Raw genomic sequence first — 26,300 nt, 5'->3', positions numbered from 1 at the left:
AACTGGTTCAAGAAGATTTACCGGTTGGATTAAAAGGTCTACGTTAGGAATTCTAACGTAGGCACCGAAATCCCAAAGGAGCAGAAAAGACTATTTATGAATGCAACCATGGCTGTGCAGATGTTATTGGCCCAGAGATGGAAAGAAGATCAAGTCCCTACCAGAGAAGAACAGCAAATTAAATTTATGGATTGTGCTGAAATGTCAAAAATGACCGGAAGAAACAGAAATCAGAAAGACCAAAATGTTAATGGGGAAATTTTATAATGGGGAATGGGGAAAATTTATAATTTATCTTAAAAACTATTGTAAACAGTTAAAATCATTAGGATTAGAATAACACTTGTAGTTTAACGGTGAATTTTGGAGACAATGGAGAGGTAAAGTTTTTGGATTATTACAAAAGATGCAGGAAGGAATGACTGACAATAGGATCCACAAAGCGGAGGAGAAAAATCCAGGAGATTCTTTGGAATCTTGTTTCTATGTTGCACGTTAGATATGTGACTGTAAAACTTTAATCTGAAAAACCAAATAAATTTATTAAAAAGAATAAAAGGCCTACACTATATGTTAATTTTGTATAATTTTTAAACCTGTCTTTAGTTGGTTTTTCCACTGTTTAGAACTATTTTTAGCTGTTTTTAGTGTGTTTGTAAATTGCATGAAGACTAATATAAAAGGCAGTCCATCGATCAATCATCATCATATAAATAGCTGAATAGATATATCTATGTCTTTTAGATGCACAATGGACTTGGTCCAAGCAGCCATACATCTAGGGAGAGTTCCCATTAATATGCTGGAAATATGCAAAGCTTCCCCCATTTATCTCTGTGGCTTTGTAGGTCTTTTTAAAACTCTGGAAGCATTTGATAGTAGAATCGTGGTTTTAAATCAATATGATTAATGTAGTTCCCAAATTGCTGGCCAACAGCAGAGCAGTAATGGAGAGATGAAAGCAAGCAAGCAGACAGCAGGTTTGCCTCAGTGTGGAAATGGGTAGATTGAAGAACAGCCTAATATCCTGCGATATGGGAGGTCCTAGGTAAGGTAAAGAGACCCCTGACCATTAGGTCTAGTCGTGGCCGGCTCTGGGGTTGCGGCGCTCATCTCGCTTTATTGGCCGAGGGAGCCGGCGTACAGCTTCCGGGTCATGTGGCCAGCATGACTAAGCCGCTTCTGGCGAACCAGAGCAGCACACGGAAGCGCCTTTTACCTTCCCGCCGGAGCGGTACCTATTTATCTACTTGCACTTTGACGTGCTTTCAAACTGCTAGGTTGGCAGGAGCAGGGACTGAGCAACGGGAGCTCACCCCGTCGCGGGGATTCGAACAGCCGACCTTCTGATCGGCAAAGTCCTAGGCTCTGAGGTGTAACCCACAGCGCCACCCGCATCCCTTATGGGAGGTCCTAGGTGTAAGTTAAAAAGAACAGCCCATCAGGATCATTACCTCCAAGAGCTAGTCAAGGAAGAGGCAGTGAAAATCTTGTTTGAATGCTCTGCTTCCTTTGTGTTGTACAAATTACATGACCATAGTGTGTGCAGCCCGTGAGCTTCAAAATACACCTCCTCAATATCGAACACCTGCTTCAGATGAATACCACAGAAACCTGTTTCGTGTTCGATATAGTAACCTCTGCAGGAAAGCTTGTTATGTATGACCTTGCCCTCATTTTGTGCCCTCCATTATAGCTGAGTACTGGGGCAGAGTTAAGGAGCTGGCAAGTTTCCCAAATCAAGTTTCTTATTAAACTTTAATCCTTGAATCGTGCAAACTCTTGGTTTCAAGAGCTTTCCTGGGGAAAAAAACTTATTAGTTAGTGTTCCTTGAGTTGCCAGGTCTAACTTCTTTTTAAATCTAAGAGACAGAAATATCTGGTTAGGCCTGGCAGCACAGCTGGTTCAACAGCAAAACAGGTGAGTTGTTTGCAAACCCTGGGAGAAACCTAAAGGTATGCAAAAGGACATTTCTTCCAAAAATTTCTCAGCCAAAGTGGTGTTAAATCCTTTCCCCAAAGGGGTGTACGACTGTGTACACATACACACAGAGTACATGAGTGCTTCACTCTACTCTGCAACCATTCACACTGACACCCGTTGTTTCCGCTAAGTGATGCATTTTTATTTTTATTTAACAAATCAGAGGAGGGTGGGGGATGCAGACAAGGACAAGTGACTTCATTGCTGATTGAGCAGGGGGGAAATTCCACCAACTCTACATCCAGAGGTAGCTGCTGCCCATCTAACTGGTAAAGGTAAAGGGACCCCTGACCATTAGGTCCAGTCGTGGCCGACTGTGGGGTTGCGGCGCTCATCTCGATTTATTGGCTGAGGGAGCCGGCGTACAGCTTCCGGGTCATGTGGCCATCATGACTAAGCCACTTCTGGCGAACCAGAGCAGCACACAGAAATGCCATTTACCTTCCCACCTATTTATCTACTTGCACTTTGACATGCTTTTGGACTGCTAGGTTGGCAGGAGCAGGGACCAAGCAATGGGAGCTCACCCCATCATGGGGATTTGAACCGCCGACCTTCTGATCGGCAAGTCCTAGGCTCTGTGGTTTAACCCACAGCGCCACCTGCTTCCCTTATCTGACTGGTAGGAAGTGCCTTTCATCAGCTTCGGCTAATGGTCCAGCTGTGCCCCTACCTGGACAGGGAAGGCCTAATTTCTGTCATCTATGCTCTGGTAACCTCTCGGTTCGATTACTGCAATGCTTCATGCATTGGGCTGCCTCTGAAGGTGCTACAGAAACTTCAGCTGGTGCAAAATTTGGTGGTCTGTAGGACTAGGTGATATATCAATATATCGTCCAAACCGGTTTGAAGTCCATATCGTGATATTGGTTTCATAATTTTTGACCTGGCAATATATTGTGAATCATTGGGGGGGGGGGGGTGCTATGCAAAAATCATGTTGCAGGAAAAACTGTGAAGCCAGCCAATGCCTCTACAGAGTTCCATCCTTATTTCAGATATTGTGATATATTGGTATATTGTGATGTTTAGTTGGTGATATATGATGATGTTGAAAACCAGATATTGCCCAGCCATAGTGGCTAGGTTACTCGCTGGGCAAGATGGTTTGAGCATATTGCACCAATCTTGGCCCAACTTCACTGGCTGCCCATTCATTTCCATGCCAAAGTCGAAGTGCTGGTTTTGACCTAAAAAGCCTTAAATAACACAGGACCGCAATACCTCAAGGACCGCTTCTCCCTATATGCATTACCCTGGACCCTGTGCTCATCCTCTGAGCCTCCTCCACAACAGATCTGGAGAGTGATAACTTGAGAACACAGGGCCTATTCTGTGGTGGCTCCCCATTTGTGGAATGCTCTCTCTGGGGAGGCTCACCTGATGCCTTCATTACATATCTTTAGGCACCGGGTGAAAAAGTTTCTCTTCAACCAGGTCTTTGGCTGATGAACATTCTATAGCTCTTAATTTGTGCGTTTGGGGGGGTATTGGTTTGTTTTTATTTTGTTGTGGTTTCTTTTTCTTTTCCATTTTGTCTGTTTATGTTGTAACCTGCCCTGTGATCTTCAGATGACGGGTTGTATACAAACTTAATGAATAATAATTATTGCTGCCTAGACATTGGGCATTTATTTCAAGTAGATCACACCTAAACAAAGTGCCCAAAATAATGAGTGATTCCTAAGTCCCCTCATCACAGTGCCTGTGCTTACAGTCTGGTTACTACTAAAATTAAAAGGAATATTATGGAGATAATTTAAAGGTGAACTTCTTTTGTAATAAAAAAAAAATAGCGTCCCTACCATACAACTGCCTTTCAAAAGAGCAGAAATGCAAAAACACTCAACTTCACAACCAATAGCACTTGTGGTACATAAAGCACATTATCAAACCGTGGTAATAATATATTCATAGCAATGAGTACTGTAGAAGTATTGGCCATTAAACGTGAATAGCGGTTTTGCAAATATGCTTGAGTTTAAGATGCCATTAAATGTTCTTGGCCGCTAAGTTAAGATTGTGTTTTCCCTGGTAGCCTATTTGCACTTAGGCTCTGTTCCCTAAAGTAGCATCTTCTTGAGAATGTTATCTTTCCTCGATATAAACTGATATCCACACATGCCATAATGTTCATAACAAAATTAAAACTGAACTGGAAGTCAGCCCACTGCTATTCAATGAGTGTATATAAAATTGTGTGGGGATTTCTCACGTGGCTATTTAATGGGATGAACCAGCTATGACATGAAAATAGGGTTGCCATACATCCGGGACATTACCGAGATTTCAAAGGCGGGATGAGGACCTAGGTTTTGGGGCGCTTTTGTTTTCTCCCACTAAATATGGCCCCAGTAGCTTTCCCTGTGCTTTTAGCAAATGGGATCATCTTAATAGATGGTCCTGGTTGTGGGCAGGCCCTCAAACTGGTTCCCTCCTGGTGTGGCTGAAGCTATCACACTTATGCTGGGGTGGCACCACAATCACCCAAGGCTATTGCCCAATCATTTTGAAGGGTGATAGTAGCAGAAAGTATAAAAGTGGCAGCGCAACGTGTGCCAGGCTCCTGCTTTGGGCTGCCAAACACTTGCCCGCCCTCCCTTTAATTTAAGTGTCCATTGGCCTTGCTTTGGATTTTGGTTGGTTGCCCGTCTTGAGTCGGAGATCAGGTAGGAATTTTTTCCATTTGGCAAATTGGCACAAGCCACTTGGTTTTTGCCTACCTCTTAGCAATCGTCCCAACTTTGTAAGGTTTGGCGATTAGGCATTGGCTTATTGTTGCATGGGGGAGGGGAGGTCGGCCATCGTCTGCCCCTCAATTTCAAGGGTATTCCGTTAAAGGAATCCGGGGCCTAGATCCTGTCCGAAGTCTGCTTGAGGGGCTAGGGCCATGCCAGGCCTCTGGGAACACCAGGGGAGATGCAGGCGGGTTCCCCTGAAGCAATTTCCCTTTGGGTGGTTTACCCTTACAGACTTCCTGCAAAACGAGCAAGAGTCAGATATTGCCTTGCCAATGCATAAGCCAATACCGCTCTCATTCCTGTAATCAATAAAGTTGTGGCCAAAATTTTGCCCAAAACCATAAACCAAATATCCGTGTCTGTGCGAATTTCTTTATTCTAATGGGGGATCGGCTTGGGGGTCTTGCCACCCAATAAGCATGGAATATACCAATACATTTTGAATTATGGTGCTGGAGGAGACTCTTGAGAGTCCCATGGACTGCAAGAAGATCAAACCTATCCATTCTTAAGGAAATCAACCCTGAGTGCTCACTGGATCCTGAAGCTGAGGCTCCAATACTTTGGCCACCTCATGAGAAGAGAAAACTCTCTGGAAAAGACCCTGATGTTGAGAAAGATGGAGGGCACAAGGAGAAGGGGACAACAGAGGACGAGATGGTTGGACAGTGTTCTCGAAGCTACGAACATGAGTCTGACCAAGCTGCGGGAGGCAGTGGAAGACAGGAGTGCCTGGCATGCTCTGGTCCATATGGGGTCACAAAGAGTCGGACACAACTAAACGACTAAACAACAGCAACAACGAATACCAATACATAGCTGCCCTAAAGCTATTATGGCAGGGAGATGCCTTAGAGATATTTATCTCCTGCAAAAAAGAAAAAGAGCCTCTCTCTTTCTCTCATAGCTGACTGTGCTGTTGAAGCAGTTCTTCTAGGATGTAATGAAACCTTGTCTATAAGTGAGCTTGGAGAACAGACTATGGTACTCCAAACTGTGTAACTGGGATCTTTGGTATTCCTGGGAACTGTCCATCACAAAATATGCCCAGACATATTGTAATTGCTTTGAAATGTTATGTGCATTGGAGCTTCTAGGAATCGAACAAATGGGGTCAGCTCTACACCGTCAATCTTTGGAGGGAAACCATTTAGTGAAAAAGCCTCTTAAATACCATATCCACAAAAAGGGAAGCAAGCCATTCCGCTTTGCTATGGTAAATCAAAAGTAATTTCACTGGACTCTAGATGGGGGGGGGGGGACTACTGTATTTTTTGCTCTATATGATGCACCAGACCATAAGACTAGGTGCTAGTTTTTGGAAGAGGAAAACAAGAAAAAAAAAATCTGAATCCCAGAAACCAGGACAGCAAGCGGGATTGCTGCGCAGTGATCCCGCTTGCTGTCCTGGTTTATGGGATAGCCGTGCGCAGCCTCTCCTGGGCAAGGGGGAGGCTGTGCACGGTTAAGGCTCCCCCAAGAGCCGCACTCCCTTTAAAGAGTGCGCAGAGTGTGTGTATAGCTCTTTAAAGGGAGTGCTGAGCAGAGCCTCCCACCTGCATTTGCTCCATAAGACGCACACACATTTCCCCTTACTTTTTAGGACGGGAAAAGTGTGTCTTATAGAGCGAAAAATACAGTATTCGTTATAAACATGACCATTATCATCACAGAGATAATATTTTTTAAAGAAGTTTTTCAAAATTGCAAATTCGTTATAGGATAGCATAGCAGAATTATAACCAAAAAGCATATAAAGAAGAAAGGGGGAAAGCAAACAATCTCAAAAACATATTAAAACAGATATGATAAAATCCTTATAATATGTACACAGACAAATCTTATCTCAGTAGGCTTTCCTGAGTTGGGAGGCTTTTACTGCAAACTTCACTGCTACAAGCATGACTATATAGCATAATCTTAAAAAGAAAACAGAATACAAGATAACACTTGTAGCAGAAAGCAAATTGGGGAGGCTCCATAATTTGGTGTTATGTGCACATGTTTGAAATGTAGAAGGTTCCAGTACTGATTCTTGGCATCTCTGGTTTGCTGTTGGGGAACCTTTAAATTCTTGGAAAGCCTCTGCCAGGCTAAATTTAACCAATGATTTAACTCAGTATATGGCATCTCAACATGTCCATAGGCCCTTAATTCACATATCCACAATACTAAGTGCTGAAATACATTTTTGTTTTCATTTCATCAAGCATCAGATATTTTATTTTTGCACTCAGGCTCGACAGTTCGCAAAGGATAAATACATCATCATGCCCTTTTGAAAACAAAACCAAGATTATAATTGTATTCTTTTCCATTCTTCTTCAAATGAAAGCCAAGGTTTAAGTGATATTTAACAAAAGTCTCCCAGCAGTCTTACTTTGAAGAGCTGCAGATTACATCTTTCACTGCAATGCAAACTTTTTATCACACACAGACACACTTCCTAAATTGCCATTCTAACATTTTCCCATGTGGTGGGAGCAGCCAAACATTTGGGAAAGCACTGCATTAGGTTCAATGGAAACATTAGCTCAATTTTTGCAACATGCGCAACACCATTTCAATTTCCACAGATCTGTGTCCAAATGAGAACTTCTTATCCTTCAGTAGAACGCATGGGATTTTATATAGAATAGCAATGCAGTGAGCTTAAATATACAATACCTTAGCATCTTCGGTGCTTTCTGCTACCATATACGTGAAGCTGATGTTCACCAGATCTGTGCCACTACAGACACAAACTATTTTCCCTTCAAGTTCGTTTTCTGTCTTGCCAACAGCCTCGAGAGCAGCTAATATTTTTGGATCCTGTTAGAGACAATGAATGCCTTGTTAGACGTCCAGAGCTAAAACAGAAAGGAATTTTGTTCGCTTCCCCCACCTCAAATATTTAACATGTAAACATTTCTTATTCACCTTTGCTAAATATTTTTTTTATCAATGCTTAAAGTCCACAGTTTGAAAGCATTCACGGCACAGCTGAGTATTTGTAATACAACTAATAATAATAATAATAATAATAATAATAATAATAATAATTTATTATTTATACCCCGCCCATCTGGCTGGGTTTCCCCAGCCACTCTGGGCGGCTTCCAACAGAACAATAAAATACAATAATCTATTAAACAGTAAAAGCTTCCCTAAAAGCTTCCAATGTCTTCTAAAAGTTTTTAGTTGTTTTTCTCTTTGACATCTGATGGGAGGGTGTTCCACAGGGCGGGCGTCACTACCGAGAAGGCCCTCTGCCTGGTTCCCTGTAACTTGTCTTCTCGCAGCGAGGGAACCGCCAGAAGGCCCTTAGCGCTGGACCTCAATGTCCAGGCAGAACGATGCAGGTGGAGACAGTCCTTCAGGTATACTGGACTGAGGCCATTTAGGGCTTTAAAGGTCAGCACCAACACTTTGAATTGTGCTCAGAAACGTACTGGGAGCCAGTGTAGGTCTTTCAGGACCGGTGTTATATGGTCTCGGCGGCCGCTCCAGTCTAGCCACCGCATTCTGGATTAGTTGTAGTTTCCAGGTCACCTTCAAAGGTAGCCCCACATAGAGCGCATTGCAGTAGTCCAAGTGAGATGATGTCACAAAGGCCTTGTTCCGGAAGGCGGAAACTTTATATGACACAAAGTTGGTGGCGGCTTGTTGAAATTCAACCTTTAGGAGCTGACACACCATGATTCGAGGTTATTTATGCAGAAGCTCTTTAAAGGCAGGATACCACAATCATAGTTCTGGAAAAAGGAATCAATTTCCAGCGACTGTTCTTTTGCTCAATTGCACTTCTGATTTTTCTTTCCACAGCATGATGGTTTGCATTTTCATAAAACTTGGTCCAGTCATAGGTCAACTCTCTAAGCTATGATCACCGTTGCAGGTCACACCTTTCATAAATGGCACAGGAGGCAGTGTGACATATGGCTGACTCTTTTGTTTACCAATCTATGTATTCAGAAGATTGTGTTTTGCAACCAGCTGCAGAACTGGTTGGCCCTGTTCCTGCCACTTCAACAACCTCAGGAAAGTTAGGGGAAAAGAATTAATTAAAAAAAAACTACAAATCTGAAAAAAGATTATCATCCTGTAGTCTGCATGCAAGCCAGAATTGAAGGAATATATAGATTAGAGAGTTCTTGCACAGACCCTATCATGTTACTCTGATGTTAACAGATTTCCAGTTTATCGCTTAAAATCAGGAAAGCTCATTTGCATGGCAACATCTTCTTGTAGATCGGAATGCCAATGAATGAATACATTAAACCCTTATCTTAATAATGGTCATACATTTTTATATGTGTTTGATGGCTCTCTGTTTGAAGCTGTGTCTTAAATTTAATGGGAAGAAAACTTTGGGCAAGCTACACCCACAAAGACAGCATTTTTTTGTCCTGCTAATTGAAATGGTGAAACTTAAGAACATGCTTAAAAAATGAAATTTGACGGAACTTGTTGTTGTTGTTTAGTCGTTTAGTCGTGTCCGACTCTTCGTGACCCCATGCACCAGAGCACGCCAGGCACTTCTGTCCTCCACAGCCTCCCGCAGTTTGATCAAACTCATGCTGGTAGCTTCAAGAACACCATCCAACCATCTCATCCTCTGTCGTCCCCTTCTCCTTGTGCCCTCCATCTTTCCCAGCATCAGGGACTTTTCCAGGGAGTCTTCTCTTCTCATGAGGTGGCCAAAGTATTGGAGCCTCAGCTTCACGATCTGTCCTTCCAGTGAGAACTCAGGGCTGATTTCCTTAAGAATGGATACGTTTGATCTTCTTTCAGTCCATGGGACTCTCAAGAGTCTCCTCCAGCACCGTAATTCAAAAGCATCAATTCTTCGGCGATCAGCCTTCTTTATGGTCCAGCTCTCACTTCCATACATCACTACTGGGAAAACCATAGCTTTTACTATACGGACCTTTCTCTGCAAGGTGATGTCTCTACTTTTTAAGATGCTGTCTAGGTTTGTCATTGCTTTTCTCCCAAGAAGCAGGCGTCTTTTAATTTCGTGGCTGCTGTCACCATCTGCAGTGATCATGGAGCCCAAGAAAGTAAAATCTCTTACTGCCTCCATTTCTTCCCCTTCTATTTGCCAGGAGGTGATGGGACCAGTGGCCATGATCTTCGTTTTTTTGATGTTGAGCTTCAGACCATATTTTGCGCTCTCCTCTTTCACCCTCAATAAAAGGTTCTTTAATTCCTCCTCACTTTCTGCCATCAAGGTTGTGTCATCTGCATATCTGAGGTTGTTGATATTTCTTCCGGCAATCTTAATTCCGGCTTCGGATTCATCCAGCCCAGCCTTTCGCATGATGAATTCTGCATATAAGTTAAATAAGCAGGGAGACAATATACAGCCTTGTCGTACTCCTTTCCCAATTTTGAACCAATCAGTTGTTCCATATCCAGTTCTAACTGTAGCTTCTTGTCCCACATAGAGATTTCTCAGGAGACAGATGAGGTGATCAGGCACTCCCATTCCTTTAAGAACTTGCCAGAGTTTGCTGTGGTCGACACAGTCAAAGGCTTTTGCATAGTCAATGAAGCAGAAGTAGATGTCTATCTGGAACTCTCTAGCTTTCTCCATAATCCAGCGCATGTTTGCAATTTGGTCTCTGGTTCCTCTGCCTCTTCTAAATCCAGCTTGCACTTCTGGGAGTTCTCGGTCCACATACTGCTTGAGCCTTCCTTGTAGAATTTTAAGCATAACCTTGCTAGCGTGTGAAATGAGTGCAATTGTGCGGTAGTTGGAGCATTCTTTGGCACTGCCCTTCTTTGGGATTGGGATGTAGACTGATCTTCTCCAATCCTCTGGCCACTGCTGAGTTTTCCAAACTTGCTGGCATATTGAGTGTAGCACCTTAACAGCATCATCTTTTAAAATTTTAAATAGTTCAGCTGGAATACCATCACTTCCAGTGGCCTTGTTATTTGCAGTGCTTTCTAAGGCCCATTTGACTTCACTCTCCAGGATGTCTGGCTCAAGGTCAGCAACCACACTATCTGGGGTGTACGAGACATCCATATCTTTCTGGTATAATTCCTCTGTGTATTCTTGCCACCTCTTCTTGATGTCTTCTGCTTCTGTTAGGTCCTTACCACTTTTGTCCTTTATTATGGTAATCTTTGTACGAAATGTTCCTTTCATATTTCCGATTTTCTTGAACAGATCTCTGGTTCTTCCCTTCTGTTGTTTTCCTCTATTTCTTTGCATTGCTCGTTTAAGAAGGCCTTCTTGTCTCTCCTTGCTATTCTTTGGAAATCTGCATTCAATTTCCTGTATCTTTCACTATCTCCCTCGCATTTTGCTTGCCTTCTCTCCCCCGCTATTTGTAAGGCCTCGTTGGACAGCCACTTTGCTTTCTTGCATTTCTTTTTCATTGGGATGGTTTTGGTTGCTGCCTCCTGTATAATGTTGCGAGCCTCCATCCATAGTTCTTCAGGCACTCTGTCCAGCAAATCTAAATCCTTAAACCTGTTCCTCACTTCCACTGTGTATTCATAAGGGATTTGGCTTAGATTGTATCTTACCGGCCCAGTGGTTTTTCCTACTTTCTTCCGTTTAAGCTTGAATTTTGCTATAAGAAGCTGAAGATCTGAGCCACAGTCCGCTCCAGGTCTTGTTTTTGCTGACTGTATAGAGCTTCTCCATCTTTGGCTGCAGAGAATATAATCAATCTGATTTCGATGTTGCCCATCTGGTGATGTCCATGTGTAGAGTCGTCTCTTGTGTTGTTGGAAAAGCGTGTTTGTGATGACCAGCTTGTTCTCTTGACAGAACTCTATTAGCCTTTGCCCTGCTTTGTTTTGATCTCCAAGGCCAAACTTGCCAGTTGTTCCTTTTATCTTTGTTTTGATCTCCAAGGCCAAACTTGCCAGTTGTTCCTTTTATCTCTTGATTCCCTACTTTAGCATTCCAATCCCCTATAATGAGTAGAACATCCTTTTTTGGTGTCACTTCTATAAGGTCTTGTAAGTCTTCATAGAATCGGTCAATTTCAGTTTCTTCAGCACCAGTAGTGATTCATAAACTTGGATTACTGTGATGTTAAAAGGTCTGCCTTGGATTTGTATCGAGATCATTCTCTCATTTTTGAGATTGCATCCCAGTACAGCTTTCGCCACTCTTTTGTTGACTATGAGGGCCACTCCATTTCTTTTACGGGTTTCTTGCCCACAGTAGTAGATATGATAGTCATCCGAACTGAATTCGCCCATTCCCGTCCATTTTAGTTCACTGATGCCCAGGATGTCAATATTTATTCTTGCCATCTCATTTTTGACCACATCCAACTTACCCAGGTTCATGGTTCTTACATTCCAGGTTCCTATGCAATATTTCTCTTTATAGCATTGGACTTTCCTTTCGCTTCCATGCATATCCGCAACTGAGCGTTCTTTTGGCTTTGGCCCAGCCACTTCATCAGCTCTGGATCTACTTGTACTTGTCCTCCGCTCTTCCCGAGTAGCATGTTGGACACCTTCCGACCTGAGGGGCTCATCTTCCAGCATCATAACTTTTATATGCCTGTTGTCTTTGTCCATGGAGTTTTCTTGGCAGGGATACTGGAGTGGCTTGCCGGCTCCTCATCCAGGTGGATCACGTTTGGTCAAAACTCTCCACTATGACCTGTTCATCTTGGGTGCCCTGCTCGGCATAGTTCATAGCTTCTCTGAGTTATTCAAGCCCCTTGGCCCGGCAAGGCAGTGATCCATGAAGGGGTTGACGGAACTTAAAAACACTTAACTATGGCCGGAATTTTTAGGCATTTATGCCATATGCTGAAACTTTGGAAGAAAACTGAAGTTGTTGTTTTAAAGACTAAAGGGGCCATCGAGGAAGCTGGGTTTTCAGAAGTTTTGTTGATAGCAACCTTACAAAGTAAACTCCACGACCCAAGTCAACACTTATTGTTTAAAACAATACCATTAAAGAGAATTACAGAAATACCTTTGGCACGGCTCCAAAGCGAATACTATTGATTAGAGAGCATTCCAAGACCTGCCCTTCCTGGAACGACAAAGGAAACAGGAAAATCTCAAGGGTTTGGTTATAATAAAGATCACATTAAAATAGGTACTGTAGCAGAAAGCAAAGCTGGAGTAGAATTCGCAATCGCAGTTAACACAAAGAAGTGTATTCTGTTCATTTCAGTTCAAGCATACAGATCAAGGTGATTTCACCACTTCAATGTGAATGATGTGATGAAGTTGATGATGGTGATATAATATAATTTTGGCTACAAAGCTACACATATTTAGCAACTACACACCACACCCAAGTCCTTTCTCCTCCATTTTGTGTCTTCACATCAAATACACAGAAAAGGTGGGATGAATCCTGAGAGAAGGTCACAAGAAGGGAACAAAGATGGGCTGTTGCTATGCTCCCATAACAGCTGCCAGCACAGAAGTGGGCGTAAAGAGACTAGCAGAGAAAGGACCAGGATTACATATCCCCAAGGCCATCGCCAAGCCATCAGCACTATAGTAATACAACTCTCTGCGTTTACCGTATTTTTCGCCCTATAGGACGCACTTTTTCCCCTCCAAAAATTAAGGGGAAATGTGTGTGCATCTTATGGAGCAAATGCAGGCTCCATGGCTTCAGCGAAAGTGTTGCTTTCGCTGAAGCCTGGAGAGCAAGAGGGATCAGTGCGCACCGATCCCTCTTGCTCTCCTGGCTTCACTTTGCTGGAGAGGAGCTGCACAGCTTTCCCTCTCTACGCAGCGCCCCTTCAGTGAAGCAGGAGGAGAAATGGAAGGGGCTCTGTTTCTCCTGCCACTTCACTGAAGAAGCGCTGCGCAGAGAGGGAGAGAATTTTTTTTCTTGTTCTCCCCCTCTAAAACTAGGTGCGTCTAAAACTCCAGTGCGTCCTATAGAGTGAGAAATACAGTACATCCCATTTTGTAACTCTGTGAACACAGTTCTGCTCAGCAAATCTCTCCTCCTTACAGTAAACAAAAGGTTGCTGGGAGAGAAGAGGTGCCCAAAATATTGTTCCTTTCCCCAGTTAACTAAAATAAAGGGGGTGGAGTGGGGTGGAGGTAGATAATATGTGCTTCCACTTGTGGATTTCCCCTCAACAAATTAACTGTGAGATCCTACGCATGTTTACTCAGAAGTAAGTTCCACTGTGGTCCATGGAGCTTTACTCCCTAACAGATGCTTTGGGGATTTGCTGCCCAAGGTCCTGGTATTTAGGAGTTGTGTTTCATGATGGAACAGGCAGCAGTTTGCTTTATCACAAACACACGTGCCACATTTCAAAGATCGGAGAGGTAAGTACTCCAGAGAGAAAGTCATGATATGGAAGTCATGGCAAACGGTACCTTTCCTTCACTTTTCCATGTGATAAAGAAGCCAAATTCATCCACTTTAAAGAGACAGTTTGGTTCAAAGACAAAAGATTCCTGTCGAAAGGCAAAAAGAAAAATATTCAGTGCTTCAAGTTAAATAACAGGTCTACAGAGTAGCAACCTCCATAATGCCCCCACAAACCACTATGTTAAATATGCAGAGACCCCAAAAAACTAGGACTCAGTTCACACAGCATTGATTCAGGGCTAATGTCCCCTCTTCTTACAGATGTTGCAACAGAGGCATCAGTGGACAATCATTCTCCAAATGACAACTGCAACATCTTACCCAGACTTCTTAGGCTTGGGGCAACTCAAGTGACTAGGTAATCAGCTATACAACTGCAAATAAAACATTTTCAATGTGTTGTGAAGTGCAATATACAAATGTGGCACTAGATGGAGACAGTACACTATGCAAAATTCAAAATATTTTTCAAAACTTTTTTTTTTAAAAAAAAAAAGCATTTCCACAGCGTTTTTATATGTGTGTAGATTCCACCTAGGGCAGGGCCTCATCCAAATAACCTGCATGGTGTCTTTTAGGCCTTTCTGGTTCGGTTGGTGACCCAGCTAAAAAACCCCCCATTGGGACAGGAATAGCCAAGCTTTTGTTCGCTGCGCTCTGGTAACCTCTATGCGATGTTTCTGCAATACATTAAGCACGGGGCTGCCTTTGAAGACAGCTTGGAAACTGTAGAATTCAGCAGCCAGACTACGGGCTGGGGCAAGATGGGTCTGATCACGTTGACAGCAATCTTAGCATGGCTTTACTGGCTATTGATAAGTTTCCAGGCTCAATTCAAAGTGCTGGTTTTGATCTTTAAAACCTTATTCAGCTCAGGGCCCTGGTACATCAGAAACTGCCTTTCCCCACTTGAAGAGGCCTGAATACTACATTCATCTTCTGAGGCCCTTCTCCAGCTGCACTTTCTGAAGGAGATGCTGAGAGTGGCAACATGAGAATGGGCCTTTTCAGTGGTGGCTCCCGACTTGTGGAAGGCTCTCTCCAGAGGAGCAAAACAGGTGTCTTTAGTTATGTCTGTAGCCTCTTTTAAGTTCTTCCTTTTAAGTATAGTCGTACCTCGTTTGCAGCCGGGATCCGTTCCAGAGCCCCGGCCGCTAACCGAAAAGGACGCAGGGCAAAGTCCCGCGTCTGCGCACGCGCGTGGAGCGGTTTGTGCTTCTGCGCATGCGTGAAGCGTGATTTAGCGCTTCTGCGCATGTGCGAGCAGCAAACCTGAAAGTAACCCGTTCCGGTACTTCCTGGTTTGCAGCAGACGTTCACTGGAACGGACACTAGACAAGGAGGACGTTTGCGGAGGTATTACTGTATGATGGGCAAGCACTTAAGCACTTGTTTTATCTCTGTTTTTAAATTTGGGTTGTTTTTTTTTTTGTCATTGCTATTTTTATCCTGTATGAAAGTCATTTTGAGGCATTTCGGTGTCCTGCACACTATATGGTGATACAGTGGTACTTTGGGTTACAAACACTTCGGGTTACAGACTCCGCTAATCCAGCAGTAGTACCTCGGGTTGCGAACTTTACCTCAAGATGAGAACAGAAATCGTGCAACAGTGGCGCGGCGGCAGCAGGAGGCCCCATTAGCTAAAGTGGTACCTCAGGTTAAGAACGGTTTCAGGTTAAGAACGGACCTCCGGAACGAATTTAGTTTGTAACCAGAGGTACCACTGCTCAGAGCCAGATTTAGGTTTGATGAGGCCCTAAGCTACTGAAGACAATGGGGCCCTTTATATGCCCAGCTGTCCTTTGTCAACAACAAATTGTTGCTGGTTTTTTGTGTTGAATATATGCTATATGGTAATTGATGGACCTAATAGTTTTTAAAGCCATTTGCACATAACAAAATATGTATTTTATCCAAGCATTTTTTCCCTTTGGATTTTTTGGGGGGCCCCAAGAGAGTGGGGCCCTAAGCTATAGCTTGTTTAGCTTATACGTAAATCCAGCACTGCCTCTGTTCACTGGTGCCATGCTGAAGTGAAATGCATCGGTTCATTTCTAAAACCAGCTGAACTTTTAATTTTAGGGGATGGTATTTGCTTGGTGGGCATGTGCATAAACTGAGTGGAGAAGATTCCTTTTGCAAAGAAGAAACTTGAGTAAGCCATACTGTTCCTCGGTTGTTTATTTGCTGCCACCATGAATGTGGGAGATAAGATCTCTGGCTGTCTTGGCAGGCTTTAATATTTAAAAATATCTTTTCTTCATTTCAAGAGATTATGGAATGAAGCAAAATAATACTAAAGGGATTTGGTGGGACTTATTTTTTGTTTTATTATCGTCTCGCTAAACAGAGCTTCAAGCTAATCTATAGTGCTTGATAGATTAGCCGGAGGTTCTGTTTACATGCAGTTTGCTAAGGCATCGTTCGAGCCCGGCAAATCTAGTTAAACAAATCCATTCCTCAAAAAGACTGTAGATCACATGATCAAATAAAAAGGAAACAGGCTAGAAATGTTCTCTTTTGCAAACACGGTATCTTCCCTCCCACATTCCTTGGAGCTATCCTCTTTTAAAGAGTTTACAGATATGGAAATTATATTGAATGAGCTTGCAATAAGTGTGTCTTGCTGGAAATGAATAGCCGGCTTTCGAAAGATGTCTGCTGGTCTGAACTGAGATGGAACTGGGCTGGTATCCTTTCTGGCATCCATTACACTGCTGTCTGGCAATGTGTCCCCCCCCCCCCCAATATCCATTTCTCAGTGGGGGATCTACAAAGCTGGTAACAGAATTAAACTGCTGTGATTTCCATTTTCCAAAAAAAAAACCCCACCCCGACCACAGGCTGTCTCGCCAGAGTGGTGCATGCTCTAGTTATCTCTCGCTTGGACTACTGCAATGCACTCTATGTGGGGTTATCTTTGAAGGTGACCCAGAAACTACAACTAATCCAGAACGTGGCAGTTAGACTGGTGACTGGGAGTGGCCGCCGAGACCATATAACACCGGTCTTGAAAGACCTACATTGGCTCCCAGTACGTTTCCGAGCACAACTCAAAGTGTTGGTGCTGACCTTTAAAGCCTTAAACAGCCTCGGTCCAGTATACATGAAGAAGCATCTCCACCTCCATCGTTCTGCCCGCACACTGAGGTCCAGCGCCGAGGGCCTGCTGGTGGTTCCCTGGCTGCAAGAAGCCAAGTTACAGGGAACCAGGCAGAGGGCCTTCTCGGTGGTGGCACCCGCCCTGTGTAACACCCTCCCACCAGATGTCAAAGAGAAAAATAACTACCAAACTTTTAGAAGACATCTGAAGGCAGCCCTGTTTAGGGAAGCTTTTAATGTTTAATAGGATATTGTATTATGGTGTTTTGTTGGAAGCCGCCCAGGGTGGCTGGGGAAACCCAGCCAGATGGGCGGGGTATAAATAATAAATTATTATTATTATTATTATTAGTCAATGTAAATCATTTAATATGGTGGAGAGCATGGCTTACCTGCAAGTAAGCAAAAACTTAACACAAACAGTAGCAATGGAAGGGTTTTGTTGCTAATTAGCAACCCCGGGTGCAAGTAGATAAATAGGGACCGCTTACTAGCGGGAAGGTAAATGGCGTTCTGTGTGCTGCGCTGGCTCGCCAGATGCAGCTTGTCACGCTGGCCACGTGACCCGGAAGTGTCTGCGGACAGCGCTGGCTCCCGGCCTATAGAGTGAGATGAGCGCACAACCCTAGAATCTGTCAAGACTGGCCCATACGGGCAGGGGTACCTTTACCTTTACCTTACCCACCCTCTGCTCAAGGTCCCAAGGCAGGTTACAGTAATTAAAATGCAATGTTAAAAACAGTTTACAGCAATTTACAAATACTGAAACAAGGTGGGTCCTAAAAATATATATATGTTGTGATAATAGCTAATTGTGCACAGTCACCTTTGCAATGTCAACAAATGCCCAGAGATTTTTTTTTATTTTTGGCAAACAGAGGTTGCAATTCTATTCACATTTATCAAAATATCTGCATTGATGTGTATAGGATCACACTGCTAATAATTCAGTTCTAGTCTGTGATTGGGACCTGGTTATTCAGCACTGCAAAAACAAGGGCCAGATTCAAAGAAGGGAGATTTTGGAAGCATCCCTTGTTCTTTCCACTCTTAACATGTGCATGTATTGAGTCAAATTCAAAGCCCTAGTAAGGTTCTGGAAGAGTGTATTCTCCCATGTTGTTCCCTGTGGTTTTGCAAACACGTGAATAAGTAAACACATAAAAACGTTCTTTATTACTATTATTTCTAACAAGGTATGCACACTGTTCATGACTTTCTTGCATGTGCTGATGATTTGCAATCACTGCGTACAACTGTGGTAGCCGGATGTCATTTGACTTAACGCTGCCATCAGCCCCAAACCATTGGACATGTTGGCTGGTGCTAATGGGAGCTGCAGAGCTTTGGGAAGAAGATGTAACGGCTCCAAAACCCTGTCAGATCCTTGCGTCTCACTTAGTCAGCTTAGAGAAGGCAGCACATGACACGGCAGAGTGTGGCCCATGAGTTTCATGTCAAAGTCTACTTGCAGTCTCGGCCCAGTATACCTGAAGGAGCATCTCCACCCCCATCGTTCAGCCTGGACACTGAGGTCCAGCTCCGAGGGCCTTCTGGCGGTTCCCTCCCTGTGAGAAGTAAGGTTACAGGGAACCAGGCAGAAAGCCTTCTTGGTGGTGGCACCCACCCTGTGGAACGCCCTCCCATCAGATGTCAAGGAAATAAACAACTACCTGACTTTTAGAAGACATCTGAAAGCAGCCCTGTTTAGGGACGTTTTTAATGTTTGATCTTTTATCGTGTTTTTAATATTCTGTTGGGAGCCGCCCAAAGTGGCTCAGATGGGCGGGGTATAAATAACAAATTATTATTATTATTATTATTATTATTATTATTATTATTATTACTATTATTATTATGCCCCCCCCCCCGGTCTGAGCAGTTGGCCCTCCCTTTTCTAGAGGCAAAGACTCCTTGATTGCCTTCAAACTGCAGGTTTCAATGTTTTGCTCTGGGGCAATATTAAGGAAGTCGCCTTACCTCTTCATATCTGTCAAACACGGCTCCATCTTGTAGAAAGGATGGAACTGGCTTCTGCCAGTTAAATTCATATGGCTTTGCCATTATATAGAACTGCCACCCTGAAACAAAACAAGCAAAAGTGAGGCAAGTGGAATGTAAAACTGCAAAGACTAGGATGAACATGTTCTCTTGCCTGGTAAGGAAGCACAGTTTGCTTTCTGACCAGTGAATAGTTTTTTTCAATCTCTCCCCCCCCCCCCATTATTATTATTATTATTATTATTATTGGTTTTCACATATTACATTACAATACAGATGTACCAAAGCCAACACCATTTCCTCCCCATCACCCCATACATTTACATTTCTATTTCCTCAATCCATCATATTATTCTTTTCTCCTTCCTTCCACTTCCCTCCGCCCCCACTCAATTTCCTCCACATTATACAATTTAGAATAACCTTTGCATTCTACGACCTTCTCAAATCATCTATATATTCTTATTATCTTTCCTTACTAATTTTTCTTCCATCCAGTACTTCACATGTTAATCTAGGCATATTAGCATATCTTTTTTTGAGCGATATTTTGCCATATATTCATCAAAACATTTCCACTCCTTTCTAAATTTTTGATTCGATTGATTTCTTATTATAGCAGTTAATTTTGCCAAAATTAAATATTCATTTAGTTTACAAATCCATTCCTCCTTTGTAGGTATAGTTTGTGACTTCCACCTAGCAGCAATCACTATTCTAGCAGCTGTACTTGCATATAGAAAAATTCCCCCCCCCCCGTGGTATCTCATCATCTATCAATCCAAGGAGATATGTCTCTGGTTTCCTTGTTAGTGAAATTTTCAACATCTTCTTTAGTTCTTCGTGTACCACTATCCAAAATTTCTTAATTTCCTCACACCTCCACCACATATGTATTGTTGTTCCTATTTCTCCACCACATCTCCAACAGATTTCAATTTGTATATCTTTGCCAACTTAACTAGCGTTAAGTACCACCTATAGAACATCTTTACAAAATTTTCTTTAATTGTATATGAGGCAGTAAATCATATATCCTCTTGCCAGAGTTTCTCCCATTGCTCTAGATAGTTTTTAAATCTCTTCTTAGTTTACTGCCAATTTGAGTTTTTTTATTACACTGAATTTGTATATCGCCTTTCATCTGAAGATCACAGGGCAGTTGATAATGTAAAAAAAAAATGAAAACACAAAATACATAATAAAGACAAAACAAAAAAAGCAATTAACACCCCTTCCACAGGGCCCTAGGATGTTAATGCCTTCTTGAAGAGAAATGTTTTCGCCTGGTGCCTAAAGATATGCAATGAAGGCTCCAGGCAAGCCTCCCTGGGGAGAGCATTCCACAATCAGGGAGCCACCACAGAAAAGGCTCTTTCTCATGTTGTCACCCCCCAGACCTCTCAAAGAGGAGGCACACAAAGAAGGGCCTCAGATGATGATTGCAGGGCCTGGGTCGGTTCATACGGGGAGAAGTGGTCCTTGAGGTATTGCTTTTAAAATGTTTTTAATGACTTGTTTTTCTCTGCATTGGTAAAATGTTAGTATTTCTTTTAATGGCTCAGAGTTACAGTCAAGAGGTATATATATTTTTGGGGTGGGGTGGGGAATTGTTCTACCCGGCAAGCCAAAATGCTTCTGCTGACAGAACATTCAACATGGCACAGCTCTGAATTCTTCCTATGGCCGCTGATTCCAATGAGTAAAATTTGGTTGAACACAACCCATTGCCTTTAGTAACAACCATGTGAGAAATACCTAAAACTCAACAGGCCACATTTTATTAATGGACAGGAGAAGTGATACAATTACCGTATTTTTCGCTCTATAGGTCACACCGGACCATAGGACGCACCGGACCATAGGAGGGGGAGAACAGGGGGGAAAATTCTTTCCCTCTCTGCTCAGTGCCCCTTCAGCGAAGCAGCAGGAGAAACGGAGCCCCTTCCATTTCTCCTCCTGCTTCACTGAAGGGGCGCTGCGCAGAGAGGGGAAACTGTGCAGCGCCTCTCCAGCAAAGCGAAGCCTGGAGAGAAAGAGGGATCAGTGTGCACCGACCCCTCTCGCTCTCCAGGCTTCAGGCGGCTATCTGCAAGCCTTCGGAGTGCAGCGGGAACTCCTGCTGAGCTCCGAAGGCTTGTGGATAGCTGCCTGAAGCCCCCAGAGCGAAGCGGGAGTTCGCGCTGCGCTCCAGGCGCTTCAGGCTTCAGGCACTCCTGCTGCGCTCCGAAGGCTTGCAGATAGCTGCCTGAAGCCTCCGGAGCACAAAGGGAGTTCCCGCTGCACTCCGGGGGCTTCAGGCGGCTTCAGCGAAAGCAACACAAAGCCTTCAGAGCGCGGGGGGAGTTCTCCCTCTACGCTTCGGAGGCTTCACATTGCTATCGCTGAAGCCAAGGAGCCTGCATTCGCTCCATAAGATGCACACACATTTCCCCTTAATTTTTGAAGGGTGAAAAAGTGCGTCTTCTAGAGCGAAAAATACGGTAACTATAACATCACCAAAGCAGAGCATGAGACTCTTAATCTCAGGGTTGTGGGTTCGAGTTCCACGTTGGGCAAAAAGATTCCTGCACTGCAGGGGGTTGGACTAAATGACCCTTTGGGTCTCTTTCAGCTCAATGATTCTATGTTCTCTGGCAGAAAACACTCCCACTTGGATTGGGAGTTTATAAATACGCTTTAACCCAAATGAAAAGACTCAATATAACACTAAGTACTATTTATTCCTGGTCCTCCTTTTCAAAAAGAAGGATAACAAAGAGTATTTTCTAAGTAAAGCACATGGCTAGAAGCCAGAGAATACGGATAGCACAAGAAGCCAGAGGGGTTATACATAATTTACTGAACTTGTGATCTCATTATACAAACACTGTAATGAAGGGAGAAAACACAAATCAGCTTGGCTTTGAAATCTTCATGAGAAAGGCTACTAGAGCACAGAATTTTCACATGAATGGACTAATAAGAGGTTCAAAATTTCACAACAGCCGCTCACAAACTGTTTTGAGAAAATTGTATTAGAAAGACTGAAACCCACATACACACACACACACACACACACACGGCTCTCCACAGAATTTAAACACACCCTTTTCTGGTTTAAGAGAAGTTTGGGAAGACAATGAGACTGGAATTTTAACTTGAAGAAGACCCACCCACCCACCCATACATACATATGGAATGATGGGATTTAATAAAGACATGGCTTATCAGCTTAAGCAAACTCGTCAACTTCACAAAGTTATGATTTAGATTAGAAGTTAGCAAAGGAGCTTTTGTGTTCCTTGGAGACAAGGCAGCCAGTGCAGACACATGACTTTGCCTACTAATAAAAAATATCTCAGACCTTTAGAGAAGGGCAAAGGAAATTATTAAAAATGTGAGAGCACCATCTCTAAGCTTTAATGTCAAGCAATTAGTATTGAAAGCAGATACATGAACAAACATGTACAATTAAAAGAGAGACAGATTATTATTGAACCCTCCTTTTTTCCTCTCCCCACCCCCAATCTACCTCCTCCTCAAAATTCCTTGGGGATGATCTGATCTCTGCCTGAGGCATTATCTAGACCCAGTTCTTCAGTTATTACTTTTTTTAAAAAAGCCCAGAATCATATTTCTTCAATTCCTTTTAAGTGTGTATTGGTAGCAATTCCTAGCATGATTAAGTATTAGACAAAGTCAAACTTTATTAAAATCATACCTAATTTAATATCAGCTTGTTCTAGCAGTGCAGCAGTTTATTGCACTTTCTAAAGAAACTAATATGCATATGCACTGTATTTCCCTCCTATTGCATACTTTTACAACAACTGGCCAAAATATGAGAGGATTATAAACATTCAAATGCACAGAAGTACTTGCAAATCCTTCTGAAGGAGGTTTCATTATAGTCTTAAACCCTTGTCCCAGAACTCAGTTTACAGTCATGATTCATCATAGCCTTGATTTTTTTCTTTTTATTATTATTTTTAAATGAGAGGGGGGGCAGTTGCAGAGAGCACAATGTACACACAAAAGGGGTTGCCAACCTTTATGGATCAGTAGACACATTTCAGATTTTGAGTGAGAGCTAAGGTGCTAGTCACAGCTTACTGGGTGGGTGGAGAAAGCAGAAACACAAAATTATAGAGAGACAGCCACCCCCAACAATCTTCTGCCATGTCATGGAGTTCACAGAATATTGATTTCACACACACACACACACACACACACACACACACACACAGTTGCTATCTAATAGCAAAAGGGAATCTTCCTCGGTGCCAGGAAAAATACACAAGGTGGCCACACACATTTCACACAAATTGCTTAGAAGGCACCTGCACATTTTGCCCCATAATATTCTTTCTTGGAGGGCTACTTACCTATTTTTCTTTTCTTAAATGAAAGCTCAGAGTCTAGGGCACTTGCCCAAGGGTGACAGAGAAAGCATTCACAAGCGCCAACTTGGTGACCCATGGTCCTAGGTTTTCTAGCTAAAGGACTGCATGTGATAGGGCTGGGGAACACCTGTATGAATTGGGACCTTGGGGAGCCAATGTCAGACAGATTAGATCAGGGGTAAGCAACCTAAGGCCCGGGGGCCAGATGCGGCCCAATCGCCTTCTTATTCCGGCTCGCAGACGGTCCGGGAATCAGCATGTTTTTACATGAGTAGAATGTGTCCTTTTATTTAAAATGCATCTCTGGGTTATTTGTGGGGCCTGCCTGGTGTTTTTACATGAGTAGAATGTGCGCTTTTATTTAAAATGCATCTCTGGGTTATTTGTGGGGCATAGGAATTTGTTCCTTTTTTTTTTCCAAAATATAGTCTGGCCCACCAGATGGTCTGAGGGATGGTGGACTGGCCCATGGCTGGAAAAGGTTGCTGACCCCTGGATTAGATAATTGGACCAATGGTCCAGCTAGCATTAGGCACCTCTATGCATTCATAAACCTGTATCCAGCTATATCAATATTTCTGGTCCCCAGCCCTCCAATCCATCCAGGGTGTTTGCTCTTGGTCAACCTGAGCCCAGCCAGAAAATGATGTCTGTGTGCTAAATTTGTTGGATGTGGGTCACTCACAAGCATGTGTGTGTGCTTGCTGCTGGAGGGGAATATCAAAACACGAGTTGTTTTCTATGTACTATGGTCCTTTCCTAGACATTGAATGAACATCTTTTTATTTTCCTCCAGAATATTAGCTTAGGGACAGCTGGCCACAGTGAAATGATGAAATGAACTACCGTATTTTTCGCTCTATAAGACGCACCAGACCACAAGACGCACCTAGTTTTTGGAGGAGGAAAACAAGAAAAAAAATATTCTGAATCTCAGAAGCCAGAACAGCAAGAGGGATCACTGCGCAGTGAAAGCAGCAATCCCTCTTGCTGTTCTGGCTTCTGTGATAGCTGCACAGCCTGCATTCGCTCCATAAGACGCACACACATTTCCCCTTACTTTTTAGGAGGGAAAAAGTGAGTCTTATAGAGCAAAAAATACGGTATTTATCTGCAGGTGAACAGAAAGCTTGCAAAATAAAAGCAAGGGGAGAAAGACTTGAATTTCCAGAGAGAGAGAGAGGGAGGGGGGGAGGAAGGAAGGAAGGAAGGAAGGAAGGAAGGAAGGAAGGAAGGGAGGAAGGGTAGAGGAGTCTGGTTGGCTGCAGCCCACAACCATAAGTCCTTAAGGGAATAAGGCGAATGTCCCTCTCACTGATTTCTTCCTTAACTCTAGGCAAATGCTGACTCTTCTTCAGTTGATAAGCTCACTCCTCCAAAGTGGGTAGCATTTTAAAAAGGAACGGGAGTACAATTTCATCACTTCATCTCCTCCCTTAGCACCCATTTCATTTTCAAACTATGTCCTCATCTCCCTGCACCTGCAAGCTTGTATTAGGACTGGAGCGCACATTACATTTCCAACCAGAATGCCATTGGAAATGACGAGGTCCATCAAACACAAGCACCATGGTACTCTGATATTTCACCTCAGATATGCAAATGACACAACCTTGATGGCAGAAAGTGAGGAGGAAGAACCTTTTAATGAGGGTGAAAGAGGAGAGCGCAAAATATGGTCTGAAGCTCAACATCAAAAAAACTAAGATAATGGCCACTGGGTCCATCACCCCCTGGAAAATAGAAGGGGAAGAAATGGAGGCAGTGAGAGATTTTACTTTCTTGGGCTCCATGATCACTGCAGATGGTGAAAGCAGCCACGAAATTAAAAGACGCCTGCTTCTTGGGGGAAAAGCAATGACAAACCTAGACAGCATCTTAAAAAGCAGAAACTTCACCTTGCCAACAAAGGTCTGTATAGTTAAAGCTATGGTTTTCCCAGTAGTGATGTATGGAAGTGAGAGCTGGACCATAAGGCTGATCGCCAAAGAATTGATGCTTTTGAATTACAGTACTGGAGGAGACTCTTGAGAGTCCCATGGACTGTAAGAAGATCAAACCTATCCATTCTTAAGGAAATCAGCCCTGAGTGCTCACTGGAAGGACAGATCCTGAAGCTGAGGCTCCAATACTTTGGCCACCTCATGAGAAGAGAAGAGAAGACTCCCTGGAAAAGACCCTGATGTTGGGAAAGATGGAGGGCAGAAGGAGAAGGGGACGGCAGAGGACGAGATGGTTGGACAGTGTTCTCGAAGCTACCAGCTTGAGTTTGACCAAACTGCGGGAGGCAGTGGAAGACAGGAGTGCCTGGCGTGCTCTGGTTCATGGGGTCACGAAGAGTCGAACACGACTAAACGACTAAACAACAACAATGGTACTCTGGGCATCAGCCTGGTGGCAAGCCACTGCACTTTGCTGTGGCAGCAAAGGCCACTGTTAAAATCTACCTGTTGCAGGTAATTAAAGGGGAGGCATTCAAAAAATATGATAAAATGGGGACAAAGAATGCTATGGGGTGGGGGTGGGGGAAACTAACATGCAATAATCCTAACCCAGATAAAGAAAGCAAGGGAAGTGGTTCACCAATAGCCGAACTACAAGTGATGCTAAAAGTGGCTCTGTCAATCATGCCAGGTGTTTCTGTTTATTTTGTTTAAGCATGGAAGGCATTGTTTACTGGGCCCACGGCAAGCATGGAGGAGAACGCTATGTTCTCCAACCATGAAACCATGATCTCCAGGAAGACCCTCCACAGACACACACAC

At 43.3% G+C, this 26,300-nt stretch overlaps 1 protein-coding gene across 15 annotated transcripts in view; it reads right to left on the bottom strand.

Annotated features, from left to right (window-relative positions):
* PLCB4 (phospholipase C beta 4) overlaps positions 1–26,300 on the bottom strand; it is a 235,918-nt gene that overhangs the window by 72,917 nt on the left and 136,701 nt on the right. For 14 of the 15 annotated variants that reach the window (XM_080998990.1, XM_080998986.1, XM_080998985.1 and 11 more), the window contains 4 exons: positions 19,130–19,230; positions 14,050–14,130; positions 12,668–12,727; positions 7,393–7,536 (listed from right to left, as the gene is read on the bottom strand). In XM_080998990.1, the coding sequence (XP_080855116.1) occupies positions 7,393–7,536; positions 12,668–12,727; positions 14,050–14,130; positions 19,130–19,213 (369 nt within the window). In that variant the 5' untranslated portion in view covers positions 19,214–19,230. Of the gene's footprint in view, positions 1–7,392; positions 7,537–8,156; positions 8,260–12,667; positions 12,728–14,049; positions 14,131–19,129; positions 19,231–26,300 lie in introns of those variants that run through there. The other variant, XM_080998987.1, reaches the window with a different exon arrangement.

The sequence above is a fragment of the Podarcis pityusensis genome (assembly GCF_964106645.2).
Source record: "Podarcis pityusensis genome assembly, chromosome: 3".
Lineage (NCBI taxonomy): Eukaryota > Metazoa > Chordata > Lepidosauria > Squamata > Lacertidae > Podarcis > Podarcis pityusensis.
The sequence above is the reverse complement of the archived record's forward strand: the minus strand, read 5'-3'. Positions and strand labels throughout refer to the sequence as shown.